Source organism: Rousettus aegyptiacus, unplaced genomic scaffold (genome assembly GCF_014176215.1).
Source record: "Rousettus aegyptiacus isolate mRouAeg1 unplaced genomic scaffold, mRouAeg1.p scaffold_m13_p_17, whole genome shotgun sequence".
Taxonomy (NCBI): Eukaryota; Metazoa; Chordata; class Mammalia; order Chiroptera; family Pteropodidae; genus Rousettus; species Rousettus aegyptiacus.
Genome location: NW_023416292.1, coordinates 24,891,330 through 24,918,719, shown reverse-complemented (window position 1 = coordinate 24,918,719; position 27,390 = coordinate 24,891,330). Strand labels below are relative to the sequence as shown.

Genomic DNA, 27,390 nt, shown 5'->3' with positions numbered 1-27,390 from the left:
TTTGTGGGGTTCCAGGTTTTTAATTTTCCCTGTTACTTTTTTTTTAAACAATCAAATTGGCAAAAAAAAAAATGTCTGGGGTTGGTGGGCACTGGGGGGGTCCATTGAAAACCCCCAAATTCAGGCTGAGGTTTTGGGTCACGGTCACCGAGGTGAGGTCAGGCCTCGTAGAGACCTCGCAATGCACCAGAGAACTTGGTCTCCAAATGGCTGGGGTGGAGGACAGCCGGCCTAGGTCCCCCATCCCTACAGATGGGGGGAGAAGTCCTCGCCACCCCCTCGCCAAGTTCTTCAGGATGTGGAGGCAGAAGGCTGCAATTTCTAATTGCCTACAATCTTCTCTTAAAAATATAAAACACGTGCAGTTGGCTTTGGTACAAAAAAGAAAAAACAACAAAAGACATTCTGGTCCCTGTGGCCACCCCCCGACCCCGGCCTCTTGGGCCACCTCAGCCTCCGCTCCCACGACTCCAGGGAGCCAGATCGTCCCTCTCGGAGTCCAAGGAGAACGGAGTAGGGAGAGCAGCAATCAGAGGCTGACGGGAGAGGGAGGGGGACGTGGCCCTTTCAGAGGGGAAGGCGAGTCCCACGGCTGCGGCCTCTCCGCACAGACGGTGCTGCAGAGGGCGGCGTCGGGGCCGGAAGCCAGCAGCCGCGTGGTGAAGCCTGGATGAACCCCAGTAGTGTGAAAGGACAAGGCCCCCTGATCCCTATGGCTTGGTTCCCATGTCCCTGGTCCTCTAAACCTCCCCGCTCCCTCCATAACTAATAAACAATAAATAAATAAATTTTCCTAAAGTCAAGAGGAGAAGGCATGAAAAATTGGCATCTGTGGCATAGCACCCGGATGCCACCAGGGGGCACTGTGGCCCAGTCCCCCGGCTGCCTAAATGGCCCCAGGTCTCCAAGGATCCCAAGAGCTGGCAAGGACAATCAGCAGTTCTTTCCGACGTTCCCTGGTCATTGGCAGGTTGCAGTCCCCAAGGTTTGCCTCCCAAGTGTTTCAGGGGGCACAGGAAGGGGTGGGGTCCCCTTAGCTCTCTGGAGCTACGGGCTCCCCATCGCGGCTCTCGGTCTCCTCTGGGATGTCCTGCATCCTGGTGAAATCTGGGGGGTACAGGGCAAAGTTAGTGCGTGAGTCACCACACCCCAGACCAGAGCCTCCACGCCTGCGGGCCGAGAGGGATGGGGCTTTGAGTCCCTGTCACTCTCAGAAAAAACCTCTGTCAACAGAGTAAGCAATGTGCCCGCACCCAGACCTGTACATACTCTCCAGCATACAAAGTTGATTAATGAAGCACAAAGTATTTCAAAACTACGGTATGAAGTTACAGCTACCATTGGTCATTCTGTATTTCCTGAACCAACTGAAAGAGCTGGAATGTCTTTGACCTATTTTAACTGTAAACAGAATCTGCTTCCACTTGAAAAGGCTGGGAATCACCCAGCAGGGGCGTCCCCTGCTTTCTAGAGTGTCACCATCAGACAAAACAGGAAGTCCTTTGTGTCCCTCCCGAGAGTTACCGTAGACCTCAGTGGTCAATTAGGGACCTTCCTACATGGTCCTGCGCCCACGTGGAAGCCACCGCCCAGGATTCGGAACCCGGGTCTCTCCCAGGTCTCACCTCGTGGACTGTGGGGCGGAGACAGACGGCTGCTAACGTCCTCCTCACTGCCAGTGTCGGGGTCACTGCTGTCCTGCAGCCGCTCCTCAGGGCTGCCCAGCTCCTGCCTCTCTCGGTCCTCAAAGGGCCGATGGATGGAGCGAAGGGTCACGGGCAAATCCAGGCGGTCATGGCCTCGGCTGGGCTGTGGACGGCGGCAGGAAGAGCCACGGGCAGGGGGATGAGCAGGGTCCAGACAGCAGGCCCTGCCTGGCGGGGGGCGGAGGGCCCGCTGGGCCCCAGGACCGCCTCCGCAGATGCCCACGGACCTCTCCCTGTGCCCACTGAGCTCTGCTGTTCTCCAGCCAGCACCCTCCTGATGCCCGTCACGCCTGCCGCTCGAACCCCCAGGCGCCCCCAGCTTCCTCACCTGTGGGGGGGAGAAGCTCAGGTACAGGGCGTCGCCCGCTGGGAGGCTCCGGCGCCGGGGGTCCAGTGGCCTGCGGGCCCAGGGGGCCTCGGTGGGGAGGGGCTCGGTCTGGCCCAGCGCGGCCAGCCGCCTGCGGGCCTCCTCGGCCTCCCGCTCCAGCACGGCCCGGGCCTGCTCGCTCTCCCGCAGCCGGGCCTCCAGGCTGCCGGCCTCGGCCGCCCGCTCCTCGCCCAGGCGCCGGCAGCGCCGCAGCTCCTCCTGCAGCAGCGCGTGCTGGCGCTGCAGCAGGGCCAGCTCCGTGGCCTGCTTCTCGGGGGCCGCGGGCGGGGCCCCCGCTCGGCCCGCCTCCCCATCCCGGGAGTTGGCTCGGGCCAGCTTCTCCCGGCGCTCGGGGCCCTCAGGGAACCGGGCCTCCATCAGAGTGTCCTGCTGGGCCACCGCCGCCTGGGTGGAAGGGGGACGGGCGGTCATGTGGGTGGCCCCGTCCCCTCGGCCCTCTCCCCGCCCCCCGGGGCCAGGTCCCGAGTCCCAGGCGGCTCCGCCCTCTGCTCAGGTGCCCCCCACCGCTCACCTGAAGGCCGTGCAGAAGCCCGTAGAGGCTGACCAGTCGCTGCAGCGCTTCCTGAGGACAGAGTTGGGGTGGGAATGGGGCCCCGGCTTCTGGGGGGGGAGGGCTGCCCAGAAGCTGGAAGGTGTGGGTGTGGCGACGGCGGGACCCCAGACTTGGAGGCGCGGACTCTGCCCCCCGCCCCTGCAGCCCGGCTCCCGCTTCTCAGGCTGAGGGCGGCCTCCCCCGCCTGCCACGCCCTCGCGCCACCTCTCACCTCCTGGGGCGACCTCAGCTGGTTTCCATTTCGGTCCTGCACGAGAGGGCCAGAGTGAGGTCAGCGGGCACACAGCGCCCGGCGCCCCGCCCTGACGGCTGTGTCGAGGATCGACGGGCCACCGTCCCTTTCCCGCCCTCTGGCCAAGTCGCGACGCCCCCGGGACCCACCTTCTGGCTGGAGTCTGAGTCGGCTCTGCAGAGCTCGATGGAGCCGTTGAAGGTTCTGGCCTCTCCATCTGTTGGGAAGGGGAGGGGATGGGCCGAGCTCACCGCCCAGGACGCTGACAGCACCCGGCGGGACCCCCGTGCCCTTCAGCCTGCCCACCTCGGTGCCCGGCTCACACTCACTGGCAGTGACCCCGGGACTCGTGTCCCCGCCGCTGTCGGCTTCCACGGGCAGGCCGGGCTCCCGGGGCGCGGTAAGCAGCTCGGCTCCCGGCCCCACCAGCAGGTCCTTCAGGCCCTCGACTGAGAAGGACGGGAAAGGCGATGAGGACGCGGGGCCCCGTGGGGGACGGGAGGGGGCCTCTGGCCCAACACGCGCCCTGGGGAACTCCCCGCCTGGGCGGTGGGCTCGCCGCGCCAGCACGCATGAGGCGAAGGTCAGGAGAGGTGGCCCGGGCAGCATGGTGCAGGCGGCAGGAGGTGTCCGCGGCGAAGGCCCACGTCCCCTCCCCGCCGCCCCCTCGTCTGTCACTGTGCGCGGGTCGTGCCCCTACTGTGTGCCAGTGAGGGCCCCTCCCCAAGTGCTCCCTCACCTTCGCGGATGGCATCCTGCAGCAGCCGCTCGCCACGCGGGGCCTCGAGGGACTCGGAGCGGAACAGGCCCCGGGGCAGCGGGGGCAGGGGCAGCCCACCGCCGCTCTCCTCCTCCACCTGGAAGTGGGTCATCTCGGCGAAGAGCCCGACCTTCTCCTGCAGCAGCTCCACCAGCGCCCGGTCCTTCTGCTGCAGCTCCACTGTGGGCGAGGACAGGTGAGCATGCGGGGAGGGCCCGGGGACAGCCGGGAGGGCAGCCCCGAGGCCGGGGCCCGGGCCGGGCGGAGGGACTTCGTTACGAGTTTTTGGTATTTATAACAAAAACTTTTTTTGGGGGGGAAATGTAAAATATGCACTTTTGTTTTAAAAACAAAAGTAAAAAAGTTTCGTGGCAGGGATGGCAGATTGTCCCCAGTTTGCAGTCTCCCCGCCTGCCTTCAGACTACACGTCCCAGCCCGACACTGCACACGACTAAATTCTGGCTGATGGACGTTGTCTTCCAGGTCTGTCCTTAAACGTTCCCTTACTCCTCCCCGCTGGCTGGGATGCAGATGTGATGGTGGGAGCTGCAGCAGCCGCTCTGGACATAGAGACGGGGACCCTTCCTGGGGGTGGCAGAGCTGCACCTAGACTACCCTGCACTTCCCATTTCTAGACTGTTATGTGGAGAGGAATAATCCTCCACATCGTGTTTAAACAACTGATTTCTGCTGGTCTTTTTGTACAGAAGTTCGATCATACCTTAACTAACAGAGGGTCCTATAGTCAAAGACCAAGTTACTGTCTTGACCCCGGTCTGCCTAGTTCCCCCTCGCGGAGGCGGCCATAGTAATTATCGTCTCTTTCCAGAGATGTGACACACACGCAGGCGCGTCGCGTGTACGACGTGTTTATCCCCGTTACTTTTACACCAAGCACGCAGCGTCCAGCCCTGCCCTTTCCACTGAACTGAACGCTTTGCTTACGGACCTCCACCGGCCCTCGGAGAGCCGTCTCGCGCACCGTGGTCCACCGCGGGGGTGGATCGCGAATTATTTAATGAGTTCTGTGGACGGACTTACTCTTGATTCGCCGCAGGTAAGCCTCGTCCTCCGTCTCAATCAGGGGGAAATCCTCCCTCGGGGGGCACCTGGAGGGGCAACGGGCCGGGCGGGGTGGGGAGGAGCTGGGTCACAGACAGGCAGCAGGACCCCCTCCCTCCCTCCTGGTCGTGGTCGACCCCGCAGCGCCCTCAGCCCAGGCCCTGGCTCCCTGCACCCCCGAGCGGTCCCCGTCCCAGCACTGAACGCCCCCGGCATGTGTGCACCTCTCCCGAGGTCCCCTGGAGGGCGACCCGGGGCAGAGGCACGACTACGGGGGTTGGCATCAGGCAAACGGGGCTCAGACCCTGCCTCCGCTCTTTACCGGGGGGTGGGCAGGGCACCGCCCTATGTCCTCATCGGAAAAATAGGGAAACTATCTTCCCCGTAGGCTTTTGGGTTAGGATTCAATGTAACAGGGCCTTCAACATGGCCGCAGCTCAATAAATCAACTACAATGAATACCAGTAATTACAATTTTCATAATTCCAAATATTAACATTAGTAACAAAGAGGCCACCAGAGATCTACTATCAACGGGACAGGTATTTCGCAGTATTCTGCTAGAAGAGGCAATTTCACAGTTTCGTATGCATTTCTGAAAAATTTGCTCAATAGTGCCAACTGCACAAGTTAAAACTAAATAGGTTTACATATCGTAACAGGAAGACGCCACTCTCTGAAAGCTAAGAGAGAAAAATGAACGTTCTAATTGAATTTAACCTTCAAGACTCTGTTTTCAATGTTCCGCATGCACTTTGCTTGACTATTTTCATCACAAGAGACACTCGGGTGTTGAGCGACTGCCTCGGACCTAATGTGCGTCCAGCAGAGGCCAAAGGTTTGCCTCTTTGGCACGCGAAACAACATCCTTCTCGCGACTCCCATATGGAGCTTGTCTATGAGGCTTGTGCCTCTCACCTCCAGTATCAATGTTCTTGTTATCTTTTACATTCATTTTTAAAAAATAAAGGCAACATGCAATCCGATCTGAATAACAGCCTGGCGCCTGCAGACCGAGATGCCTCAGCAGCTGAAGAGGGGCTGTCGGCTGGCAGGCCGGCCGCCCCGCGACAGGCAAAGGCTTCCCCCGCCTGTCGGCTCACGCTGCGTTTGAAAGGGGGTCGCGGTCCTCACCGCGTCAGCCGCTGGACGACCTCCCGTGCCTTGGGCCATCTTGTCTCCCCTCAGCCCCCGCCTCTGTTCCCAGAGCCTGCCGCACCCCGAGGCCAGGCACACACTCACGTGCGCACGCTCTGCTGAATGACCCGGATCCAGGTGCTCCGGTCATCCCTGGACGCCGTGTGGACCTCGTACATCTCGGGGGGCGCCCCGCTGATCAGAAACATCCCTTTCTCCTGGTTGGCAATGTCCCGCACGATGAGGTTCTGCAGCGACACCACCGAGGGCTTGTCCTGCAGCAGGGGGGGCGACGGCCGGACGGAGGGTCAGGCGGGGGCCCTGGCCCTCAGCCAGCCGGTGACCACAGTCCTTCCGGGGTACCAAGGACAGAGAAGCCTGCCTACAGCACAAGTGCCGGGGCTCTGGTGCCGGCTGGAGAGGACGCTGGCGCACCTGGCCCCTGCCCATTCAATCAGCTTCAAGCGTGACTTCCCGCGGCCCCAGAAACAGACTGTCCACGGCCGCGCCACAGGGGCCAAAGGCCCCCACACGGTCAGCTGCCTCTAGTTCTTCTGTCATGCCAGTGGTCACACTCATGGCCGCCAGACTCTGGAGGAGTCAAGGCTCCTTCGGGCTCAGGCACCCGGGTCTGTGCGCACGGTGGCGGGGGAAGGGCTCACCAGGGCGGGGAAGATGTACTTCTGGTCCTTCTCCTGCAGGAACACCAGCACGTCCGTCATCAGCAGCATCAGCACATCTGCGGGGGGCGGTCAGCAGAGGGTCTGAGCTGCGGCCGCGTCTTCTTCAAGGGCCAGCCGACACCGCCCGCTCTGAGTCCCCGGTCCCCCTCCTCCTGTGCGCACCTCCCACCTCCCCATCCTTACAGCTCAGGGGGAAAGAATCCACCAGGTAAAGCGCTTCCCGGGCTAGCGGGGACCACGAGGGACCAGCCCGTGCCTTCTAGGAAAGCCCTCTGTGCAAACCCAACGCAGGGCCTCGACCTGGGGTCCACAGACCCCATAGGCTCTGCAAACCCTCCGTGCACTAACATGACACACGCGTGTTCTCCCGGGTGAAGGGCTCCAGGACTTCCGTGAGAATGAAAAGGCTTCCCAGAGCCGGAGGACCGCCCCGTTTCGGCCTTTCGGCCCAGGTCACACACCTAGCTACCGTGACCCCTTTCTGGTTACCGGACCTCAGTCCCCCATGGCCGGCATATTCCCACTTTCCCCTCCGTGCTGGGCAGGGAGGGGAACTCGGGTGCCTTAGCCGTCCCCCCCACGGCGGAACGGGCCCTCTCCTCGCACCCTCACAGGCCCCTTCCCTCACCTCCCGTGCCCCAACTTCCTGGCCCTCAGATCCCAGGCGGTCCTGCACTTTCAGGAGGAAACTGGAGTCAAGTCCGTAAAACTCAGATGTCACAGTCAAGGACACGGAGCCACACTCTGCCCTTGCAGCTCTGACCCGACTGCGGGCACAGGGAAGGGAGGGATTCTGCAAAACGCCTCAGAAATAAAGCTCTTCAGCCTCGCTATTTTTAACCCCCCACGGCAAATATTCTTAGCTGCTGCGTGGGAGGGATGGGAAGGAGAGAAAAGGGATGAAGGGAAGTGGCTGGCGACGCCTGCAGCCTCCAAGTGCACGGTGGGTGCGCCGACGGCGACCGGGGCTCGGCGGGCCGCGGCCCTCGCTCCCCGCCCCCGCAAACCGCCGCTGCTCTCCTGTCCTGATTCAGGCAGGAAAGGTCTGGCCAGCAGGGCTGCAAGAGCGCCTGGGCGCCGTGCCCCGCCGCCCCTGACACGCCCCCTCCGGCCTGTCCGGCCTTCCCCGGGCGTCCCCGAAGTCCCTGTCCCTTCCGTGGACCTGGCAGCGGGGGCTCCGGCAGGTGGAGCCACCGGAGCAGAGCTTGTCTCTCAGCCCTGGAGTGGCTCTGCCCCCCTCACCAAAACTGGTAGCGAGGAGCGAAGAGGGGGTGACTATTAGCACGGAAGCCCCCGTGTGCCCACAGGGCGCCTCAGGATCCAGGCGTGCCCCCACGCAGACCCCGTGTTTCCTCACTGGTCTGCCCCGCGCGAGGTGCGTGGAGAGGCCCCGAGCGTGGGCGCCTGCCCCTCCCCCGGCGCGCACTCCCGCCGGGCCTGCCACGCAGACTGCTGACCTTTGAACCGGCCAGTCGCTGTCTTCCAGAGCAGGCAGCCGTCGTGGATGAGCTTGCGCCGCAGAAGCTCCTCCCGGCCGAAGGGGCCCTTGCCCGGCACCGGGGCCTGGGCCCGGGGATCCAGGCGGCTGTAGATCTCCTGCAGGCGGGCCCCCTTCTCCAGCTCGTGCACGTCCTGGTCCACGCTGGACAGCAGCTCCTTCACCAGCCGCAGGGCCGTGGTCAGGTCCTGCCGCTCCGCCTCCGCCCCTGGCATGCGGGCGGCACGGGGTGGCTTAGCCCACGATGCGGGGGCGGGGCCTGGGGTGCGGCCCGACAGCACCCGCCAAGGCCGCCTGTCCGCCCCGCCCCCGCGCCGCCGCCCCGCCCCCTCACCGTGGGAATGCTGCAGGATGCGGCTGATGAGCACCGGGTACTTGGTGATGCGCTGTGTCACCAGCAGGATGCACTCCTGGACCCCGTGCCGCTTCAGCACAGCTGAGCGGGTCACCTTCTGCAAGGGCGGAGGCAGAGGCGGGGCTCAGGGCGGGCGCGGCCGCGGGGGTCATGACCTCACGTGCACCCGCGGGTCCTGCTTACCCGGATGAACTGCTGAAAGCGTTTGTCTCGCGCGTAGAGCTCTTTGTAGAGCTTCAAGGCCTTGGTGTGGCGGCTGCAGAACTCCGCGTACGTCTTCCGCATCTGCTCGGCGCTGGGACCCGAGAACTGGAAGTTGGGGGAGCAGGCTGGGTGGGCATGCCCCCGAGCCACACCTCGACCCCCGCCCCGCACACCTCCCGCCTCTGCAGCTCTCCCCGCCCCCACCCGCTAGAGCTAGGAGGCGAGAAACGTCACAGCGCCTCCGTGGCCCTCACCTGGCTGATGAGCAGGTCACCCAAGCGAGAGATGACGAAGTTCCGGGTGCTGCCGGGGCTCAGGGCCTGGCGCCTGCGCTCCAGCAGCTGGCCAAGGAAGCGCGTGTGGATGTCGCTGAGCTCGTCCACGCAGGGGAACAGCCCCTGGACCACGCCCGGCTCCAGCTGCAGCTCCTCCAGCAGCCCCGTGCGGAAGAGGCGCGTCATGATCTTCAGCGTCCGCACGTGGTGCAGCTCCGTCTGGATCAGCTCTGCAGGGACAGCGGACATGTGGCTACCACCGGCGGGACCAAGCTGGGGACCTCAGGGCTCACTTGGGGTTCCGAAGGCCCCTCCAGGTTTATGCTCCACCTTGTGAAGCGCAGATCATTTTCTAAGCCCCCCGTAGCTTTCAGGCCGCCTGCCCCAGCCCCGCCCCCAGCGGAAACCACGGGGTCCTCTAGGCATCTCCGTTCCCCACAGTCCCTGGCAAGGCGCAGGGCACCAAACAGGTGCAGAGTGAAGACTAAGAACTGACTGGAAGGAAGGGACAAAGACGGAGCCTGGGAGACCAACAGCTCGCAACGGTTGGGGGCCTGGAGGCAACTTGTGGGATGCCAGGCAGGGTCCTGGAGACCGAGGGGCTGAGGGGGCCGCGTTGGAGAGGCGCGGGCCGCCGCGGGCAGGGCCTGGCGGAGGGGCCGCGCTGGAGAGGCGCGAGACGCTGCGGGCGGGTCCGGCGGAGGAGGGGCCGCGGGCGGGGCCCGGCGGAGGGAGGGGCCGCGGGCGGCCTCGGCTCACCGTAGATGACATCCTGCTGCTTCATCACCTCCTTCTTGTGCTGCTGCAGGAAGCTGCTGTCCACAGCGAGGCTCCAGGAGTCCGCGGCGAAGTCCTTCTCGTCCATCTCGAAGTCGCTCATCAGCTCGTTGTAGATCACCTCGGCACCTGGACACCGGTGGCGGACAGCTCAGGCCGGTTCCCTTCCCTGGGCCCCTTCGTGCCCTGCAGTTCCCAGGCCCAGCCCCCGGCCCCACCCCCGGGCTCGGCCCAGTCACCTTCGTCGATGAGGGACTCCACCGACAGGGTCCGGTTGCGCATGTTGAGGGAGTCCGTGGATTGGGACAGGATCCGGCGCAGCCCCAGCGGGGACTCTTCGTTGAAGTGCCTGGGGAGGGAGACCGCTCGTCACCCCGACGCGGGCAGGACGGCCCTCCCAGGTGCGGGGCTGGGGCGGAGGGCCGGCCACCGGCTTCCCCCACCGCCTGCCTCTACCTCTGGACCTCTGGCCGGTCTCCACCGCCCACTCTCTGCCCCCTGCGCGCCCCCTCCCCGCGGAGGCTCACCCCGCAATGTTGGTGGTGGAGACGCTCTTGGCTAACGACAGGGAGGAGCGGCCCCGCCGGGAGCCCAGCAGGGACTGGCGGAAGCTGTCGGAGGGGTAGATGGCGGAGCTCGGCCGCTCCCGCGTGGTGGCTGCGGGGGACCGGGCAGGCCCACGTCAGGCCCGCCGCGTCCCCGGAGTCAGGCCTCCCGGGCCCCCCGCCCCGCCCGCCCTCGCCCACTCCAGCGGGGGAAAGACGGCGACGGCGCTGCCACCCGGGCTTGCGCGGCGCGGCTCACGCACACAGCGCTTTCTCGCCTTGTCTCTTCCCAGCAACGAGCCCAGGAACAAAGTGAAGCCGGAAAAGTCGGGCCCGTCGGGGGCTCCGGCTGGACTTTCTGAGGACCCGCCCGCTCCCCCTGCCCCACCAAAGCTGTCTGAATGTCGCCTGTGGCCAACACTCCCACGGGCACGTCAAGAACTTATCACAACAACACAGGGTGTGACCGGGCTCAGATGACCCACCGCCCCAAGCCCTCACTCCCATTTGAATTCTGTCCTGCCCCTGAGTCCAGGCTGGACATTCCACCCCGCGCTTCCAAGAGGAGGAGGGCGCTGTGCCGGGAGCAACCGCAGGGGGGCAGCAGAGGCCCGGCTGCGCCTTGGGGCTCCGCCCTAGGACTCACTCTTGCCGCGGAGGGAAACTGACTGCAGGGCACTGTTGTTCCTCAGCAGGGCCGCCTTCTGTTGCTGTGAGACAGAGCGGGAGACACCAAGAACGGCCGTCACCCAAGGGTGGCCCCCCAAGGCACAGGGCGGGAGCCAGGCCCCCTCGGGAGCAGGCTCAGCTGAGCAGGGCAGAGGGCGTCAGGGGCGCTGAGCCCGGGGTGCTTGGGGACACGCCTACAGCGGCAGGCTGGCCCATTCGGCCGAGGTTCGAGGTTTGGGGGCGCCCCACCGCCGCGGGAGGCTCAGGGAACGCGGGGCGTGGACGAGACAGGCAGGAGGGGGCCCCCGCTCTGCCCCGCCCCGCCGCCCCCGCCAGCCCTCCTGCAGCTCACCTTCTGCTTGACCTTCGTGCAGTTGGCCAGCGTGTCCTTACAGCGGTTGTGGATAGTCACATTGCAGGCTGGAAGGGTGGGGGGCACAGGAGGGGTCACACCCACGTGCAGACACTGGTCTCCCCCAGCCACGCGGTCTGAGATGCGCCCCCCCCCACCTGATGTCTGGACCATCGCCTGGCCGGACCCTCCTCCCACCTCCCCCTTCCTCCAGGCAGGAAGCGGAGTGAGGGGCACAGGTGTTGACCACCATGAGGAGGTGGGCAATCCTTATTCACAGGTGACCAGAGGGGTTACTGGCGGCCAGAGATGAGCAAAGGGGGTTGAGAGTGACAGACGGGAGAGGGACGCCCACAGAACGGAGGCTGGGATAGGAGCAGCGGGGTGGGGGCTGGGCGGGGGGCTCACCCCGCGCACTCAGTAAACAGTCCACATGGACTTGATCCTAAGGACCCTGTGAGGCAGACTCGGTTATCTCATCCCAGAGGAGGAGCCTGTCCTGGGAGCTCAGACCATCTGTCCGAGGTGGAGCTGGGATGTCAACGCCCAGCGCCTGTCCCCGGGCTGGGCCTGGGCGCTGCGAGGCTGGCGGGCCCAGCCCTGCCCCTCCCCACCAAGCCTGCCTGCCCTGCTCAGCCGAGCCTGCTCTAGTCTGTCTGCCTTCTCTCTCCAGGCCCGAGGAGGCCTGTTCGCAGCTAAGTCGCAGCTCCCACACTCCGTCTGCTTCTCCCCATCACCCCCACACACCTTGTCGTGGGTAGGAGAAGAGAGGAGCAGCAGCCAAGCCTGGGCACGGGGACCCCTGGCGGCCCCTGCCCTGCTCCCGACGTGCCCTCGGCCCCCTCCAGCTCCCCTCCCGTCCAGCACCGGAAACTGCTAACTCCTTCAGACAATACCCAGCACCACGCTCACTTCCACAAATACAAGGCGAGCAGGGTGGGGCAGAGGGGCAGACAGGAGTGGGGGATGGGGGCTGCCCCCACTCCCGGGAGCTCCCTTCTGCCCCCAGCACCCAGAGTCTCTGGAGCAAGCCTCCGCTTTCCACCTGCTCTCAAAATAGTGCTCGCTGCCCGCCCCTCCGTTCCCCTGGCAACAAGCTGCTGGATGGGGAGCTGTCAGTGATCGGGACTGGGGCTGCCTCTTCATCCCCCCAACTCTCAGCCGAGCAGTGAGGAAGTGGGCCGGCCTCAGAGGTCCTTCCTGGGGGCCCCTGGGCCCCCGCGTCCCTCGGGGGCAGCGGCCAGAGCAGCTGTCCTGTTACGCAGCAGCGGGTCCCCACGCCTCGGATCACGAGCAGCGCCTCGCCACAGGTTGGGGGTGTGGGGAGGGGATGGGGCAGGGACCCAGCTCCCGGCCCTGGCGTCCGGGCCTCTGCACGGCACGTCGGCACCGTGGTGAAGGAGAATTCCTCACTGGTGCTTCTAAAGACAGGGCTCCCCTCAGATGTGGCTGAGGGTCAAAAGTTCTGACCCCGCCCCCCCAAAGCACGCATCGTGCTGCCTGCCATCTTTGCACTGTGGGGTCAGCCAGACCAGAAACAGGAAACAGGGTTCCGGGGTCCCCAAGCCCGGCCTTGGCCTCGCTACCAGGTTCAGAGGTTTCAGGCTCCACCCTCAGACGATGGAAAGGGCGGGGCAGGGGAACCCCCCCCACCGACGTCCTCCACAGCCAGTCCTGCCGGCCAGTCCTGCCCGGGTGACAGGCTGACAGGCGGTGCCAGCTGCAAGGCCAGCAGCCCGCCCCCCAGCCCCCCAGCCCCCGCCTGCCCGCACATACATTCCTGCCCGGTTCCCTGACCTCCGGCAGCTGTTCAGGGTCGGGGGACACCCGGGGCACGACAGCTGCACGGGGCCATCCCAGCCTCCCCTCCCCCGTCCCCACAGTCCTGCTTAGGTCGTATTCCAGCCGCCGCCACCCTTGGCGTGAGGACAGGGAGCACGGAGCAAGCAAGCTCCGGCCCTGGCCTGCGGCCAGGCGGCCCGCTAGCAGGAGGGCGACCCCTACGGGTCCGGGGCGGAAAGGACAGATGGGAAGGCGAGGCCCCGCGGGCTCCGCGTCCCAGGGCCGCCCGGGGCCGGGCGCCTTACTTGGGCAGATGAGGGCTTCCTTGGCCGTGATGCTCTTGTTACAGGCGTAGCACATGGTCATGCCCGACACGGAGATGGTGGTGAAGAGGTGCCCGTTGGTGTAGCGGGCGTCCTTGGCTTCCTTCATCTTCTCCTTTTCCCGGGTCTGGGGGGGCGGGGGGGGGGGGGCGAGACACAGACCGTGAGGCCGGAGCAGAGCGACGGGCCGGACGCGGGGGGCGGCGGCGTCTGCCGCGGAGCCTGCCGCAGCCGTCCGCGGGGCCCCGGCCAGCCCTGCAGGCCGAGCCGGCCCGACCCACCTGGCCTCTGCGGCTGGGCTGCCTTCTGTGGCCGCTCATGTCCCCGGCTCGAGCCCGGGCGCCCTCGAGCCGCCTCCCGGCCCCGGCTCCGCTCGCCCCCGCGCGGCTGCGCCGTCTCCTCCGAGCCGGGGGAAGAGGCACCCAGAGCAGGCACAGCGGAGGGAGCCAGCTCAGCAGCGCTTTCGCGTCTCTGGGAGCTGGCTCCTCTCATAACCATGGCAACGGGGGCTGGAGCGCTGTCTCCCGGCAGGCGGTGGGGGGCAGGAGAGCCCCTCGTCAGGCCGGTGAAGGGGGCAGAGGGCCTCCACTGCCACCCCACCCCAGAGCCAGGGTCCCGAGCCTCCGACTCACACCCGCGCTCGCTCAGCCAGGGTGCGTGGGGCTGTCTGCGGGCGGCAGCTTGTCCCCCGCTAACCCCGGGCGGGGAGGAGCCTGGGTTTGTTCCTGGCGGCGCCTCCTCTCCAGGCCCTTTAAGGAAGCCCAGCACCTCCGCTGGGTCCTTCCCGGCAGGAAGTCTCTCCTTGCGGCCACCTCCAACCCCTCCGGTTCCGCCCTCCAGAACCTGGGGAGCCCTCTGCACCTCCTCAGCCAGTCAGTCCCTCCCCACCCTAGGAAGTCCCTTCTGGCATCCACCCTCCGTCCCCCCTCTGTCCTCCGGCCACAATGTCTGGTCCCCGTGGAGACGGGCATGCTCACACCCTCCTGGAAACCCGTGAGCGGGTGGCTCTGATGCAGCCCTCTCTCCCGCTCCCCCGGGCTCTGCAGGTCAGGGCCTCCTCCCCAGCCTCGCTCCTGTCCCTCCCCAAGCCCCCGGGGCCCCCCCGAAGGCATAAGATGGCTCCCTTTCCCACCTATCCCAGGGCCTTCCCCAGCAGCCACCTCAGACCCTGGACTTCCCCTCCACCCTTGGAAGTTGGGGAGCAGGGTGGGAGCTGACCAGACCAGCCTCCAAGGGTCATGGCCCCTCAGAACCAGGGACCGGACCAGAGGGCCGAGGAGCCCCGAGTCGGAGGACAGGGCTGGGGCCCTGGGACAGAGCATTAGGGCTTGGGGACGGCCCTCGGGCTGGGCCTTCGGGCCTCGCTGTGCCCTAGCGCCAGCCACCAGGGCAGCTGGGGGTGGGGGGGGGAGGTGCAGGGACTCGCTGGTCTGGTGCTTGGGGAAAAGGGGAAGTTACAGGGGCTGAGTCAACACACGAGGCCAGAGGGCACTGGGCCACCGCAGAGTTACTGGTGGCCTGGAGCCTTCGCCCCCACCCCCCGCCCTCTCTGCCCCTCCTCCCTCCCTTCCTATCTCCTGGTCTCTGTCTGGTCCCATCCCGTCTGTCCCCCCCACCCCCCTATCCCCGCCCCCCACCCCGGCCCTGGCCTCTGCCTCCCTGCTCCTCACCTGGGCCTGGTGCGGAGTCTGACCTGCCTCCGACCTGGCCTCCTGTGCTCTAACCTCCACCCATCCTGCGCTTCAGAAGGTCAAGACCCGACAGGCCTCAGAGACCCAGTCAGTCCCCGAGTCCCCCCACTGCCAGACCCTGCCTCCTCCCCTCCTCTCCTGCCTGCCCAGCCTTCTCTGTGACTCCACGTGAAGCGTGAGCGCTTGCTACGCTTGAATCAGAAGCAAGCAAACAAAAACACGAATGCCACAGCAAAAACAGCAGCAAGACCGAGTGGAGGCGGATTCTAGACCAGGCAGTGCTGCCCGCAAGCTGCCTGCCCCGCCCCCAGACCTGGGCCCCGCCCTTGGGCTTCCAGGAGCACCCACCTGGGGAGGTGGGGCAGGGACAGGCAGGCGCGGCCTCTGGTGGCCCTCCCTCTCTGGCATCTACGCCCCACAGGGGACTCGGCACTCGGCACTCGGCACTCGGCACTCGGGGCCCAGCCTCCTCCACCTCCCCACACTCGCCCTGTCTCCCAGTGACGCCCTCTCTGGGTGGGCCCGCGGGGGGCAGCGGCCACAGCCGCAGCAGCAGCACATCCCGCCCCGGGCGCTGCCCAGCAGCGGGCGGCCCTGGCACTGCCTCGCGCTATTGTCCTGGAGGCAGCGGGTGCCCGGCCCGGGGCCGGGCCGGCGGGGAGAGGGCCCAGGGCTGCGGCAGCACCGTGCCGAAGGCACTCGCCTGGCGCCATGTCCTACGCTTCTCCGGGCAGGGCTCCCACTGCCCACCCACCAGCGGGCCAGCCTTGGCCTACGCACCCCGATCTGTGCAGCAGCAGAAGCGCCCCTGGCTCTCCTGCCCACGGGCCCGTCGCCACCACAGAGGCCCTGCCCGCTGGGCCCGACACTGCCGTCCCGTGTCTGGTCACACTCACTCACAGAGGCCTCGCCGGGAGTGCTTGCCACACGGCCCTGCTGTCCCCCACGGCCACGTCAAGGACCGAGTGACCGGAGCTCCCAGCGCAGTGGCCAGCACACCACAGGCACTGGACATGTTTGGGAAGGAAGGGAAGAAAGGAAGCAAGGGAAAGTGGGCGGGCAGGTGGACCCCAAGAAAGGGGTCCCGGCGGCGCCCTCACGCCTGCCGAGGGCCCAGTCCGTGTCAGGGCTCCGGAGCCTTCCGTCCCCAGCCTCGTTTCCCTCCTCTTCCCTTTGGCTCAGCCTCTGAGGGTTTCCTCTGGAGGCCAAGCCAAACCTTCTGTCCCCCATCATCCCAGATCTTGGTCACTTTTGGGGACAGAAAGATGGGGTGACTGGCAAAGGGCACTGTGGCTGGCGCCCCAAAATCTCAAGGCCTGGAGGGGCGGCCTCCTCGCTTCTCTGCGCTGCCTCCCAGGCCGAGCAGGAAAACACAGTGCCGTGATGGAGGCCAAGGCCGCGCCAGAGCCCGGAGGGACCTGGGCTTCCCAGCGGGCAGCAGGGAAGTCGGAGGCTCTCCGAGCAAGGCCTCGGCCCTCAGCGGCCCCTGCTCCTCCACCGGCTGCGTCCAAACCAAGAGCTCTGGGGCACTCGCGTGGCTCCCAGAATCGCCTCTGCTCCGGCTGCAACCAGCAGCAGCCCCATCCCCAGTATGCGGAGGCCCCCGCCCAGGCCCTCTCCATGGTGACCAGAAGGCCCCGGAGGGTTTCGCTGGGGTTCAAGTCATCTGTGGCTCAGCCGCTGGCCAGTGGGGGTGCAGAGTCATAGGCTGCAAAGGGCACTGAGTCATGGGGGGGGAGGGGGGTACGGGGCCAGGGAATGAGACAGAGGGCTCCTGGCCGGGGGACTGGGAACAGGGCTCAGGATGCTCCGAGCCAGGCTTTGCCCCTTTGAGCTTCCAGGGACAAGATAAGGCAAGAAGCCCAGGAGAAGGCGGCCAACTGACGCACTAAGCAGACCGATAACACAGAAAGACGCCACCGAGCAACTGACCGAAGGCTCAGTACACGCTCGCTTGATGGATGAGGAGGAGACGCCGGGCGGCGGGGCGGGCACACGGGCGAAGCAGGAGCGGGGCGCAAAGGGCCCCGGGGCGCGACTCGGGCGCGAGGCCGAGACCCGGGCATCCTGGACCCCGGCCTGCCCCCCGCCTGGCCACACCTGTCGGGTCAGGAGAGGGAGGCAGAGGCGGGGGCGGGGCGAGGCAGACAGACGGGTGTTTGTGCAGGCGGACAATAGCTGTGCCAAGACTCCCTGCCCTCCTGGCACGGGGCAGGCCGGCGGAGCCAGGAGGGGGCAGCTGCTGCTGCAGGCCCCCCGCCCCCAAAGACACATAAACAAACCCTGGAGGGTCCAGCCAGATCCTCCCGGCCATTTCTCCTCCAGCTCCTCCAGCTCCGGGAGCCCTGGCCAATCAGCGACCTCAAGCGCCTCGGCGCTGCTTCGGCCCAGAGACCGGAGCTAAGAATGGAGCTGCTCCAGTCCGGGGAGCACGAGCCTCCTGCTCTGGGGACCGCCATTCGGAACAGCAACCCGGAGCATCTGGGGACAGACGGACGGACACACACGAGTATGCCCCAACACGAGGGTCACGCACAAGCATGGGATTCAAACGTTCAGATCTGTCCCCCTGGCCGATCCCAAGGTCGGGGCCCCAGGGAAGGGCAGGGGCTGAGCTCAGACCCCCTCCAAGTCCTCCAGTAGGCCCACAGGTCCCGCCAGGCCTCACAGGTCCGGCCGTCCGCCCCTGCAGTCAGCCACTCAGCGACTTCCCCTGCGTCCAGCTCCCTTCCCCCTTCCTCGCTTCTCCCCTCCCCCTCAGCTCTTTACCTAACCTCCCTGACCCCTAGGATCCTTCCTATACCCGCAAAGCTTTCGCCTCCTGGGGACTCCCAGTTCCTCGTCTTCCACCCAAACTGCGGCCCCGCTCGGCCCCCCCGCGGCTCCCCGGGCCCTCCTCTCCCACTTCGGCCCTGGTCCTGCGCACAAAGCCAGCCACCGCTCCGCTCCTCAGGACAAAGACGCAGCCTCTCCCCTCCTCTCTCCCACTCCACCTGCCCGCCACACTCCGGTGCTGGGGTCTCACGGAATCCCAGGGGACCCTGGCCTCCACGGCCACCCCTGGCCCTCTGGCCCCTGCTGCTCCAAGGCAGGAAAACACCCTTTGTTCTGAGGAGCAGCAAGGTTGGGGGGGGGGGGCGGAGGGAGAACAGGGGAGAAGGGAGGAAGGGGACCAGTGGGGTTCGGGGCCTGCGGAGGTAGGAAGTAGAGCAGAGCGAATGGAGGGGGTGGAGGGCTGCAGACGGCCTGGAAGAACAGAACCGGTGAAAGCAGCGGCATGGCGAGGGGGGCCGCGCGGGCAGGTTGGGGGTGGGGGGGCCAGCTTGCCCTCGCCTTAAATTAATCCTTTCACCGGCGAAGAGGAGAGGTGTCAGGGCTCAGCTCTGACCCAACCCCCCATAGGTAGCAGGGGAGACCATCCTCCTCAAATAATCTCATTTCCAGCAGGGGCGGTGGGGGTGGGGGGGTGCTCTGCTTCCCAGCACAGTATAAAAAGAAAGGAGACAGCTGGCTTGTTTGGGGGAGGGGGCCGAGGGGATCCAGGGTTTGTTGGCTAAGCACCAAGTCCCCCTTTCTGCAACCACAGCTTTCCGGAGGTGGCCCTCCCCTTCCGACCAGCCCAAACTGACAATCACCCTGCTGTGGTGGCCTCTCTGCCCTCTGAAATCCAACCGCCAGCTTGGGCCCCTGCACCCCGCCCCTCCCCCGCCCTGCCCCGCCAGATGCCCGGCCCCCAGCCCCAACCAGGGCTAGCCCAGGACAGAACCAAGCTCCTGGACTGCCCGTTCCCCGCCACCAAAATCCAGGGCATGGAACCCAGGCCTCTGGCCCCCCAGCTCCTCCCAGCAATGGAAAAAGTCCCCAGTCCCCCGTCCTGCCAGGCCCCTTCTCGACTCGCCCTCTCTCTGGGCCTGCCCCCCATGGCCTTCCTTTTTAGGGTGGAACCAAATTTCCGTGGTTTCAAAAAAAAACCTCTCCACCCCCCTTGGCAATACTCCAGGGTCTCAGCTCAAACGGTCGAAAAATAAACAGACTTTGGGAGCTGGGGCGCCTGGTGCAGGCTTGAGGAGGGCCTGCCGGCCAGCCCACTGTCCGGCCACACTAGAGCCACCTCTCCAGGCCTTCGACGTGTCTGAGGCCCACCTCAGTGCCCCAGCTGCCTTCCCGTCAGCAAACTCTTATCCCAACCCCTCGGCTAAAGTTCCAGGCCGGATTGTTTGCCAAGTTAGCCTGCGGCAGGTAGACAGGCCAGGAGCTGCCCGGTGGCAAGGCTCGCCCCACCCTCCCAGGCTCCCAAGGGTCCAGCCCCCTTGCCTGAAGATGGAGCAAGGACTGGGAGCCTGGGGCAGGGCACTGGGGTCCCATGGTCAGGCAGGAGCTGAGCTGACACCCGCTGTGGGCTGCACCTGGCCTTTCCGGGAACGGGTCCATGTGGGTGCTCGGAGCACCCGGGGTCAGCTTCATCACTTCCTGGGGGCTGGGGATAGGGAGCTCGTGCCCCAGGGGAGTGGGCCTAGGTACAAAGCCAGGGGAAAAGCACTCGGCAGGGAGCGGCCGAGAGGTCCCGGTGGGGGTGGGGGGAGTCTCAGACAAGAGGTAAAGGGGCTGCGGCCGGCGGGGGCGCAGGGAGGCGCAGCGGACGGGTTCCGGGCGGTTCCGGGCTGCTCCGGGCCGCTGAGAACAAGGAGTTTGGAAGCCGGCGCGGAGGACGGCGGCGGGGGACCCTGAGCGGCGGGAACGGGGATGCTCGGAGTCCCCACAGGCGGAGGAAAGGGTGCCAGCGACACAAAGACCGCCGCTCCCCTCACCTGGCCGAGCCGCCGTGGGGGGAAGTGAGTCGTCGCTCAGCCGGACTGACCCCCGCCACCCGCCCACCCGGGGGGAACTGAATCACAGCTGGAAAGTCCATCGGCGCGGGGAGGAGGAGCTGACTTTTGTCTCGGGGTGGCGGTGGAGGTGGCGGTGGGAGGAAGCCGGGAACCCACCTCTTCCCGCCCCCTCCGCCGGATGGCGGGGACAAAGGGGGAACAGCCCAGCCAGCGACTGCGGGGTGGGGGGACGCCGCGCGCAAGCGGGGGGCCCGGGCGGAACGGGGGTCGCAGCGCTCCCGCCGCCCCCACCCCGATGCGCACCTCCCCGTCCCGCTCCGTCCCTCACCGCCAGCAACTTTGTTTCGTGCGCCCGCGAACGCCCGTCCCGCCGCGTCGGAGGCCACCGGCGCCAGGCCCGCTCCCCGGGACCCCGCACGCAGGCGGCGCGGGCCCGAGCGCGGGTCGCACCGCCGCCCCCCGCCCCTCCCGCCCGGGGCCAGTCCCCACCCACCGCGCCTCGCCCGCCGCCGACGCTCCGCCCGGCTCCGGCGCCCAGCGAGCAGGCGGGGGGGCCCGGCGCCCCCGGCGGGGTCGGAGGGCGCCCCGAGGGGGCACCCCGCGTGCCCGGGCGGGGTGGGAGGACGGGCGCCGCACGGCCCACCTTGCTCGTCAGCTCCCTGCTCCGGTCGATCCGCGCTCGCGTGAGGGATTCGATCCGAGACATAATCCCCCGATCGGGGGGCAGGGGGGCGTCGGGCGCACGCGGCGGGACCCAGGCGTCCGACTGCGGTGGGGGCGGCGGGGGACCGGGCGCCCCGCACGCGTCGGTCGGGGACAGGAAGTCGGACTCCCCTCGCCCGGCACCGGCGCCAGTTCCTCAAACCGAGTCTCCACCCCCGGGCGCAGGAAGGGGGGGCGGGGCGGAGCAGGGCGGGTGCCCGCGGGGACGGCGGCGCGGCCGGGCCGGGGCCGCTGGGGAACTGCGGGGGGCCGCAGGCAGGTTGAGGGTCCCGGGCGCCCCTGGCCCGGGAGACGCGCCCCGGGGCTCCGGCCTGCTAACGGCCACCCCCCGCCCCCCCTTCCCCCGGCCGCAGCCCTCGCGTCGCTCCCCACCCCGCCCCCAGCTCTCCAGGGAACCCGCGACCGGTTCCTTCCTGGCCCCGCGGCGCATCAAAGCCGGCCGAGCACAGACCCCTTTTACGACTGGGGGCAGGGTGGGGAGAGGGCGGGGAAGTCTAGGGGAACCCAAGGCGTAGCGGGGGCGGATGCCGAGCCCGGGGTCGGAGAGGGTCGCCCTGCGGGTCGGAGAGGGATTCTCCCGCAGTCACCCCCGGGGCGCCTTCTAGAGGCGCTGCGTCCGTGCCTCCCCCCTCTAGCTCCGCGGAGGGCGGGGGGGGGGGGGAGGGACAGGAGGGCGGGGGAGAGGAACCGCCACCTTTCCTGGACGCTGAGGAGCGAGGGCGCTCTTCCCTGTGCCTGACCCCAGTCCCCTCTGTTGGAACTTAGGCCAGAACCAAGGACCAGAGACCAGCCCACCCCGGTCAGCGGGTGTGGAGCTCGGCCAGCCTCTCCACAGGGGGGTGTGCGGGGTGTCTAAACCCTTTGCCCGGGGCCTGGAGGCCGCCTCTGCTTTCGCGCACCCCCCACACGAGCTCAAGTCCTGCCTCCTAGGGCCGCTCATTTCCCTGCAGAAACCAGAAGCTCGGAGCGCCCTGCGACCCGGCATCCTGAGTTCGCAGAGTCCTGCCCCCTTCTGGTCCCAAACGGTGTGGTGGAAGGGGGGGCGGGGCCAACACAGATGGGCACCCCGCCCCGCGCGGCAGCAGGGCCCGGCTGCAGGTGGCAAGCCCAACTCCGCACTCTCTAGGTGCCAATTTTAGCCTCTGCCACTATTTTGGGCTCAGTGCCTCACCGCTGGCTGCGCTGGTTGGGCTCGGCACCCCCAGCACCACCCCCACGCCGCTCCCCGGCCTTCTTCACCTCCGCCTTCACCCATTCCCTGTCGCGATCCTTATATAGCAAAGACCAGAGGAAAGGGAAGAAGCAGCCGGCTCTGGGCTGGATGGAGACAGGATGCTCCCAGGGTGACCAGGGCCTGAATCTTCCAGGGAGCTCCTGTACGGGGTTCGGGAGGCCCCAGGAACCCCCAAACCAGCCACCTGAGGCTGGGGTGGGGGGCTGGAATTCCAGACTCACCTCCCCCCAGTGGGCAGCCCAGGCTGAGGAATGTACTAAATTTAAAAACCGACAGCCCCTCCCCGCCAGAAGCCAGGCCTCAGGCCTCTGCTGTCAGATGGGGGCAGGCGGGCAGAGACCTGGGGTGGGCCCGACCTCAGCGCTTCTCCCAGGCCTGGAGCACCTGGCTGCTCACGCCACGGAGGGACTCGAAGAGCCAGACTCCAGTCCCTGTTCTGGGTAAACCTGGGACCTGAATCCCAGGGTTTCCTGAGGGATCTCAGTCCCCAGACTCAATGTGGGGGGGCTCCACAACAAAGAGGACCCGCCCGTGTAATCCTGCGGGTCTCCCACCCCAGTCTTCCGTCCACCTCCCATCCCACTGGCTGTTCGCCACCCTGCCCCCACCCTCTGCTCTTCTTCCTCTGGGGGGAGGGGCCAGAGAAGGACACAGGTCTGCCTAACCCCCTGGGCCCCCAGCGAGCTAGGCCTGCAGGGCCACTCAATGCCCAGGTTCCACGTCGTCCAGAACGACCCTTCTCCCTGGCTCTCCCTGTCGTCCCGGCTCCTCCTGCCAAACCACTTTCGTCCCAGCCCCGCTGCTCCTGTCCAGTGACCCCTCCCGGGTAGTCACAGGTTACCCTTTCAGGCACACCACAACAAAAGCCAACCCCACCACCTCTCTGGCTCATTTAACTTGACAGACATGTCCCTCACCCTTGAGGGGGGGAGGAGGCTGTCCCAGGGAAGGGCCTGGTCATCAGAATCAGAGTCCTGGTGAGAGCCACAGGGCACCTGGGCCCAAGCACGCCGCTGCCCGAGAGGGAGCCTGCTTCTCTCCTTGTTACTCTGGGCCTGGGCCTTCTGGGAGGGAATAAGACAGCATGGACCCCGAAGATGGCGGACCAAGGGGCGGGAGGTGACCAGCTGTGCCGTTGGGTTTACGACAGGCAGACGGGCCATGCGGTGCCGTTGAGATCGGGGTGTGCGATACAGCTGCCCCTCTCACCAGCTGCAGGGGGCTTGGGGGACTAACAGGCCTCCGAGTTCTCTCGTTTGAAAAATGAAGGTTAGAACACTTACCCTGGCCAGGGTGTGGTGAGGATTAAACGAGAGGACCTCTGGGAAAGTGTCCTGTCAACTCCCCCAGGCTGCTCGGAGAGGAAGGCCCAAGCCACGTCCTTCTCTCTGCTCCGTCACCCCCTCCCCCCCCACCCCCGCGTCCACCTGCGCCGGGCCCTGACCTGCACAGGCCCGGAAAGGAGGTCCAGTGAGGCGCCCCTGCACTCACGAGGGTGGACGGGAGATGGACCACAAGACGACAGGAAGGGGGACCGGTCCGCAGCGCCAGGGCCTTTGCTGAGGAGGACAAGTGGGACGATGTCCCAGCTGGATCCGGCCCCTTCTTGCTGCCTGTCTGGGCGCCAAAGCGCTGCCCACGTTCCCCTTTGCGGGTCGCCCAGCCGCGCACCAAGCCGTCAGGCCGGGTGGGCAACGCCGACCAGCTGGGCACGCTGACCGCCCGCCATTCCCACCGCGGGAAGAGGGTGGCTCTGCCCGCAGACTGTGCCCCCGGGGCCGCCCACTCTGCCGGTACATGAAGAAAGTGGACAGGGACCCGAGCGGCAGCGGCCGGGGCAGGAGGGCGCGGAGCCCCCGCGCTCCGGAGCACCGCGGCCCGCGTGCATGGCTCGCGCCAGCGCCGTGAGCCTCTCCCGCCCCGGCGGCCACTCCGCCCGTAGTCCGGCTTCGACCCCGGCGGCAGCCACATCCACTCACAAAATTATGAGTCTGAAAGCACTTGGCAAACCCTAATAGGCTCTGAAGAAGCAAAAGGTACCGCCGTGATCATGATCGCGGTTCTGCGCACTGGCGGAGACTCCTGCTGCCACCTCTCAGCTACGCGAGGCCTAAGGCCAGGCAGGGCTGCGCCAGGCCACAGCTGCCGAGGCCCCTGGCCGGCTCCCCCAGCTGTGCGCAGCCGGCTGCCAAGCGACGGCGCAGGGCCAGCAGCGGAGAGGAGACGCACGGAGACGCGGGAGCGACGCAGCCCCTTAACACCCGAGCGCGGCCTCGAGTCTCCGTCCGCCGGGCAGGGCCGGGGAGGCCGTGCGTGCCAGGCCCCCTGCTCCCCCGCCTGACGCCTACCTTGGTCTTTCCGGTCATGCTCAAGAGAAAGCTGAAGGTCCGTCGCAGGGAGGAGGCTGCCCAGGTCCCCGAGCTCCGTTCCAGCTGGCTGCAGCTGCAGAGGGAGGAGAGGTGAAGTGGTCCTCCCAGAGAGATGGGGTGGCGGTGCCGTGACCGGGGAGAGACCCGAGATGCGCGCGGAAAGACTGAGAGAGGGGGCGAGGAAGAGAGAGGGAGGACTGGGGAGGGGGGAAGGGTGCTCCCGCCACCCACCTCCTGGGACTTCCGGGATGTGGACACTGGCTTCCCAGGCCCCGTATTTATGCGGAAAACTCCAGGCTCCTCCCAGATGGATGCAGACCACCCCTTCCTACTAATCCAGGCCCAATCTCCTCTCTCATGCTGCTCCCAACGGAAGTGATATGGGGTGGGGGCCCTCAGGGGGAGGGGCATGTTCCCCTCCAAAACAAGAGCCCTGTGTAGGACCCTCTCTGCTGTTTGGACAAGGCCTCTGGGCCTCAAGCCAGTGAGGACTGAATTTCCTGGGATTTCATCAGCCCCATCCCATGAGCTAATCCCAAGCCCAGAGCCAGGAGGATGTGTCAGCCCCGAGATTTTCAGGACCGCAAATCAGAGCCTGATATCTTAAAGGGCCCCCCTCGAGCTCCCACGCCCCCGCATCTTAGGGCACCGGCCCCCTGTAACCAGGCTTCCGCTGCTGTCGGAGCCAAACAGGCGTTGATTTTCATGCTTATTTACATCGTTATGAAAACTTCCAAGCCTCCACCATGTCCCTGAACTAGGCCTTCAGCCCTCCACAGCTCTCCTGGGAGCCACTCCCCATTGGTCGATCAGCTGAGCCATCCAAAGCTGACCCCTGGTCCTCAGCCGCTTCCCCCCTAAAACTGTCCCAGAGCCCATCTGCCTGCTCACACTTCGGCACTGACAACTCTCTTTCACTCAACTGAGACCCCGAGGTCCAGATACTCCCTTTCTTTCCTTCACCCCGTGGGGCTAGCAGGAACCTTGCCCACCTTCCCTGGCCGATGAGGAAAGAGTGACTTCTATGCAGCTCGAGGAGAAGGATAGTTGAAGGTCTTTGATCGGAAATGTTAAGGGGAGCAGTGTTTCAGGAAGCAGAGACCCTTCGGGCTACAAAATCCCGGGCCCAGTCCCATCGCCCCTCCCCCACACCGGCCTTCGAAGCGGTCCAGCTCCCACGCTCACCTTTGGCTGAGGTCTGCAGCAGAGGACTGAGACAAATCCCCTGCCAACACAAAAGGAGAGGAGAGGTGTCCAGCTGACACCAGACAAAGGCGGTCAGGGCTGCCTCCCCCACCCCCTCCACCTGGATCAGGTTCCCAGGCAGCAGGTGCATGTGACTCCATTCCTGAGGGCGGGCTCTGGGGACAGGGGAGGGAGGGCGGGGTCTGAGCAGAGCTGGAGGACTGGGAGCCAGGGGGACGGGAAACGGGGCAGGTGAGTGGGGAGGGCGGGAGTTCACCCCAAGCTCCCAAGCCTCCTCTTGAGGACGTGGTACACTGCACGTGACTGTCCTCCATCTCCAGTGACGGGAAGCTGGAGAGCCTCTCACTGTCCTGTGTCTGTCTGCCCGCATTGGAAGGGGAGTGCCAGAATGCCCAAGACCTGAATTCAGGTCTCTATTTTGAATAAAGGCCTTTCGGGGTTTCCAAAGTGTTTCTAGATTGTGGTCAGGCATGACCCAGGTTACCTGGGCCCTAAACGGCTGGCTCAGAGCACTGGGGGTGCGGCAGACAGGAGAAGGGGCCGCCCTGCCGTGCTCTGCACTTTGACTTACCCGCTGGATCTGAGCTGCCCAAGAAGCAATTGATGCCACTCAGGGACACAGACTTGGAAAGCATGCCAGAGGCCGAGCGGCCCTCAGGGCCAGCAGCTGGACAACAGGAATCCTGACCCTAGAATCACGTCGAGAACCCCGACGCAAGAGTCAGGCCTCACCCATGCCCGCCCCCCACGCCCTTCAGTTTCCCACAGCATAGTCCTTCAGGGCCTTGGCCCGCCACCCCGCCCCCCCCCCCCCGGAATCTGGAACATTCCACTTGAAATAGGTGGAGAGTTCTTCCTGCTATTTACCAGTCGCCACTGCTGCCACTCGAGCCCAGGCTTTCTTAATACAGAAATCATCTTAGAAAAGATTTACCCTGAACAGTTTCTAGAGATGACAAATTCAACCTACAGAGGCAGGTAATGGAAAAAACCTAGGCGGTCTGCGCTTAAGGCACTAGGCAGTAAACATATGTATAAACCAGATGCCCGACCATTATAAAATAGCTTTTTTTCCCAAGCCTACACGGAGCATGACAAAAACTGACCACATATCAGGCCATAAGGCACATTTTAACAATTTCAAATAATCTATGTCGTCAAGATCATAGTAAACAACCCAGAAGTCTCTTTCCAGGAGACTGAATAAGGAATCTGTGATATATTTATATGTCAAAACACTATTCAACAATAAAAATGAACCAAACGCAAAAATGAAACGAAATAAAATAACATAAAATAAAATCAACCAACCACAAGGCTCACCCAACAACATGGACGAATCTCACGAACATGATGGTGAGTGAAAGAATCAAGATGCAAATAACTTACGTGCTATGTGACATTCATATAAAGTTTAAAACAGGCAAAACTAATTGACTGTTGAGAGATGCACATAAAGGAGACACATCTGTAAGGAAAACTGACCCCAGAAGCCAGGCGAGCGACCCTCCCCCCTAAGAGAGAGACTTAGGAGAGGGGAGGGACTCAGGGGGCTTCTGCATTTCCACGGTACTTTATTTTTTTATTTTTTTCCTTTTGACCTGAAGTGGTTACATGGGTGTTTGCTTTCTAAATGTTTATTACCTTGTACATGTGAGTTTTATATGCCTTCCCATATGCAATATTTCAAATACGTTTTTACATTTTTTAAAAAGTTCCATAGACTTAGACATTTTAAAACACCCTTCTAAATAAGCATACTGGTCAAAGATATCATAACGGAAATTTAAAGATATTTTATAACAACAATAATGAAAATACTACAGACCAAAATTTGTGGGAGATGGCCAAAGTCGCATTCTGAGGGTAATTTGTAGCCTTAAAAATGCTTATGTTGAAAAATTTTTAAAGCAGAAAATTAACAGGCTATGCTAGCTTAAAAGGACAGAAAAAGGACAACAAAACAAACTCAAAGAAAACACCAGGAAGGAGATAACAAAGAAAAAAGCAGAAATCGATGAAGTAATAAACAGATA

At 64.9% G+C, this 27,390-nt stretch overlaps 1 protein-coding gene across 5 annotated transcripts; it reads right to left on the bottom strand.

Moving 5' to 3' along the window:
• Positions 1 to 26,017, bottom strand: LOC107521493 (rho guanine nucleotide exchange factor 2). 5 transcript variants are annotated; one of them, XM_016166231.2, is made up of 24 exons: positions 25,926 to 26,017; positions 25,334 to 25,373; positions 24,128 to 24,221; positions 13,285 to 13,429; positions 11,198 to 11,265; positions 10,823 to 10,886; positions 10,159 to 10,288; positions 9,871 to 9,980; positions 9,614 to 9,760; positions 8,834 to 9,084; positions 8,559 to 8,684; positions 8,355 to 8,472; positions 7,980 to 8,228; positions 6,502 to 6,578; positions 5,945 to 6,114; positions 4,682 to 4,749; positions 3,619 to 3,819; positions 3,209 to 3,328; positions 3,029 to 3,096; positions 2,859 to 2,894; positions 2,606 to 2,656; positions 2,035 to 2,478; positions 1,626 to 1,809; positions 1 to 1,107 (listed from the first exon to the last, which is right to left on the bottom strand). In XM_016166231.2, the coding sequence occupies exons 1-24, from the start codon at positions 25,987 to 25,989 to the stop codon at positions 1,034 to 1,036; spliced, it is 3,099 nt and encodes a 1,032-aa protein (XP_016021717.2). In that variant the 5' UTR covers positions 25,990 to 26,017; the 3' UTR covers positions 1 to 1,033. The 5 variants fall into 5 exon arrangements, with proteins under 5 accessions (XP_016021717.2, XP_016021720.2, XP_016021718.2 ...); XM_016166234.2 differs by lacking the exons at positions 25,334 to 25,373; positions 25,926 to 26,017 and adding an exon at positions 24,380 to 24,506; XM_016166232.2 differs by lacking the exons at positions 24,128 to 24,221; positions 25,334 to 25,373; positions 25,926 to 26,017 and adding an exon at positions 20,466 to 20,660.
• Positions 26,018 to 27,390: the final 1,373 nt, after the last annotated feature.

Coding starts and splice junctions, on each gene's coding strand:
- LOC107521493 (XM_016166231.2), bottom strand. CDS start 25,989: ATGCTTTCCAAGTCTGTGTCCCTGAGTGGCATCAATTGCTTCTTGGGC. Junction 8,473..8,558: donor GCTTTCAGCAGTTCATCCGG/GTAAGCAGGACC, acceptor CCGCCCTTGCAG/AAGGTGACCCGCTCAGCTGT. Junction 6,115..6,501: donor AGTACATCTTCCCCGCCCTG/GTGAGCCCTTCC, acceptor CCCCTGCTGCAG/GACAAGCCCTCGGTGGTGTC.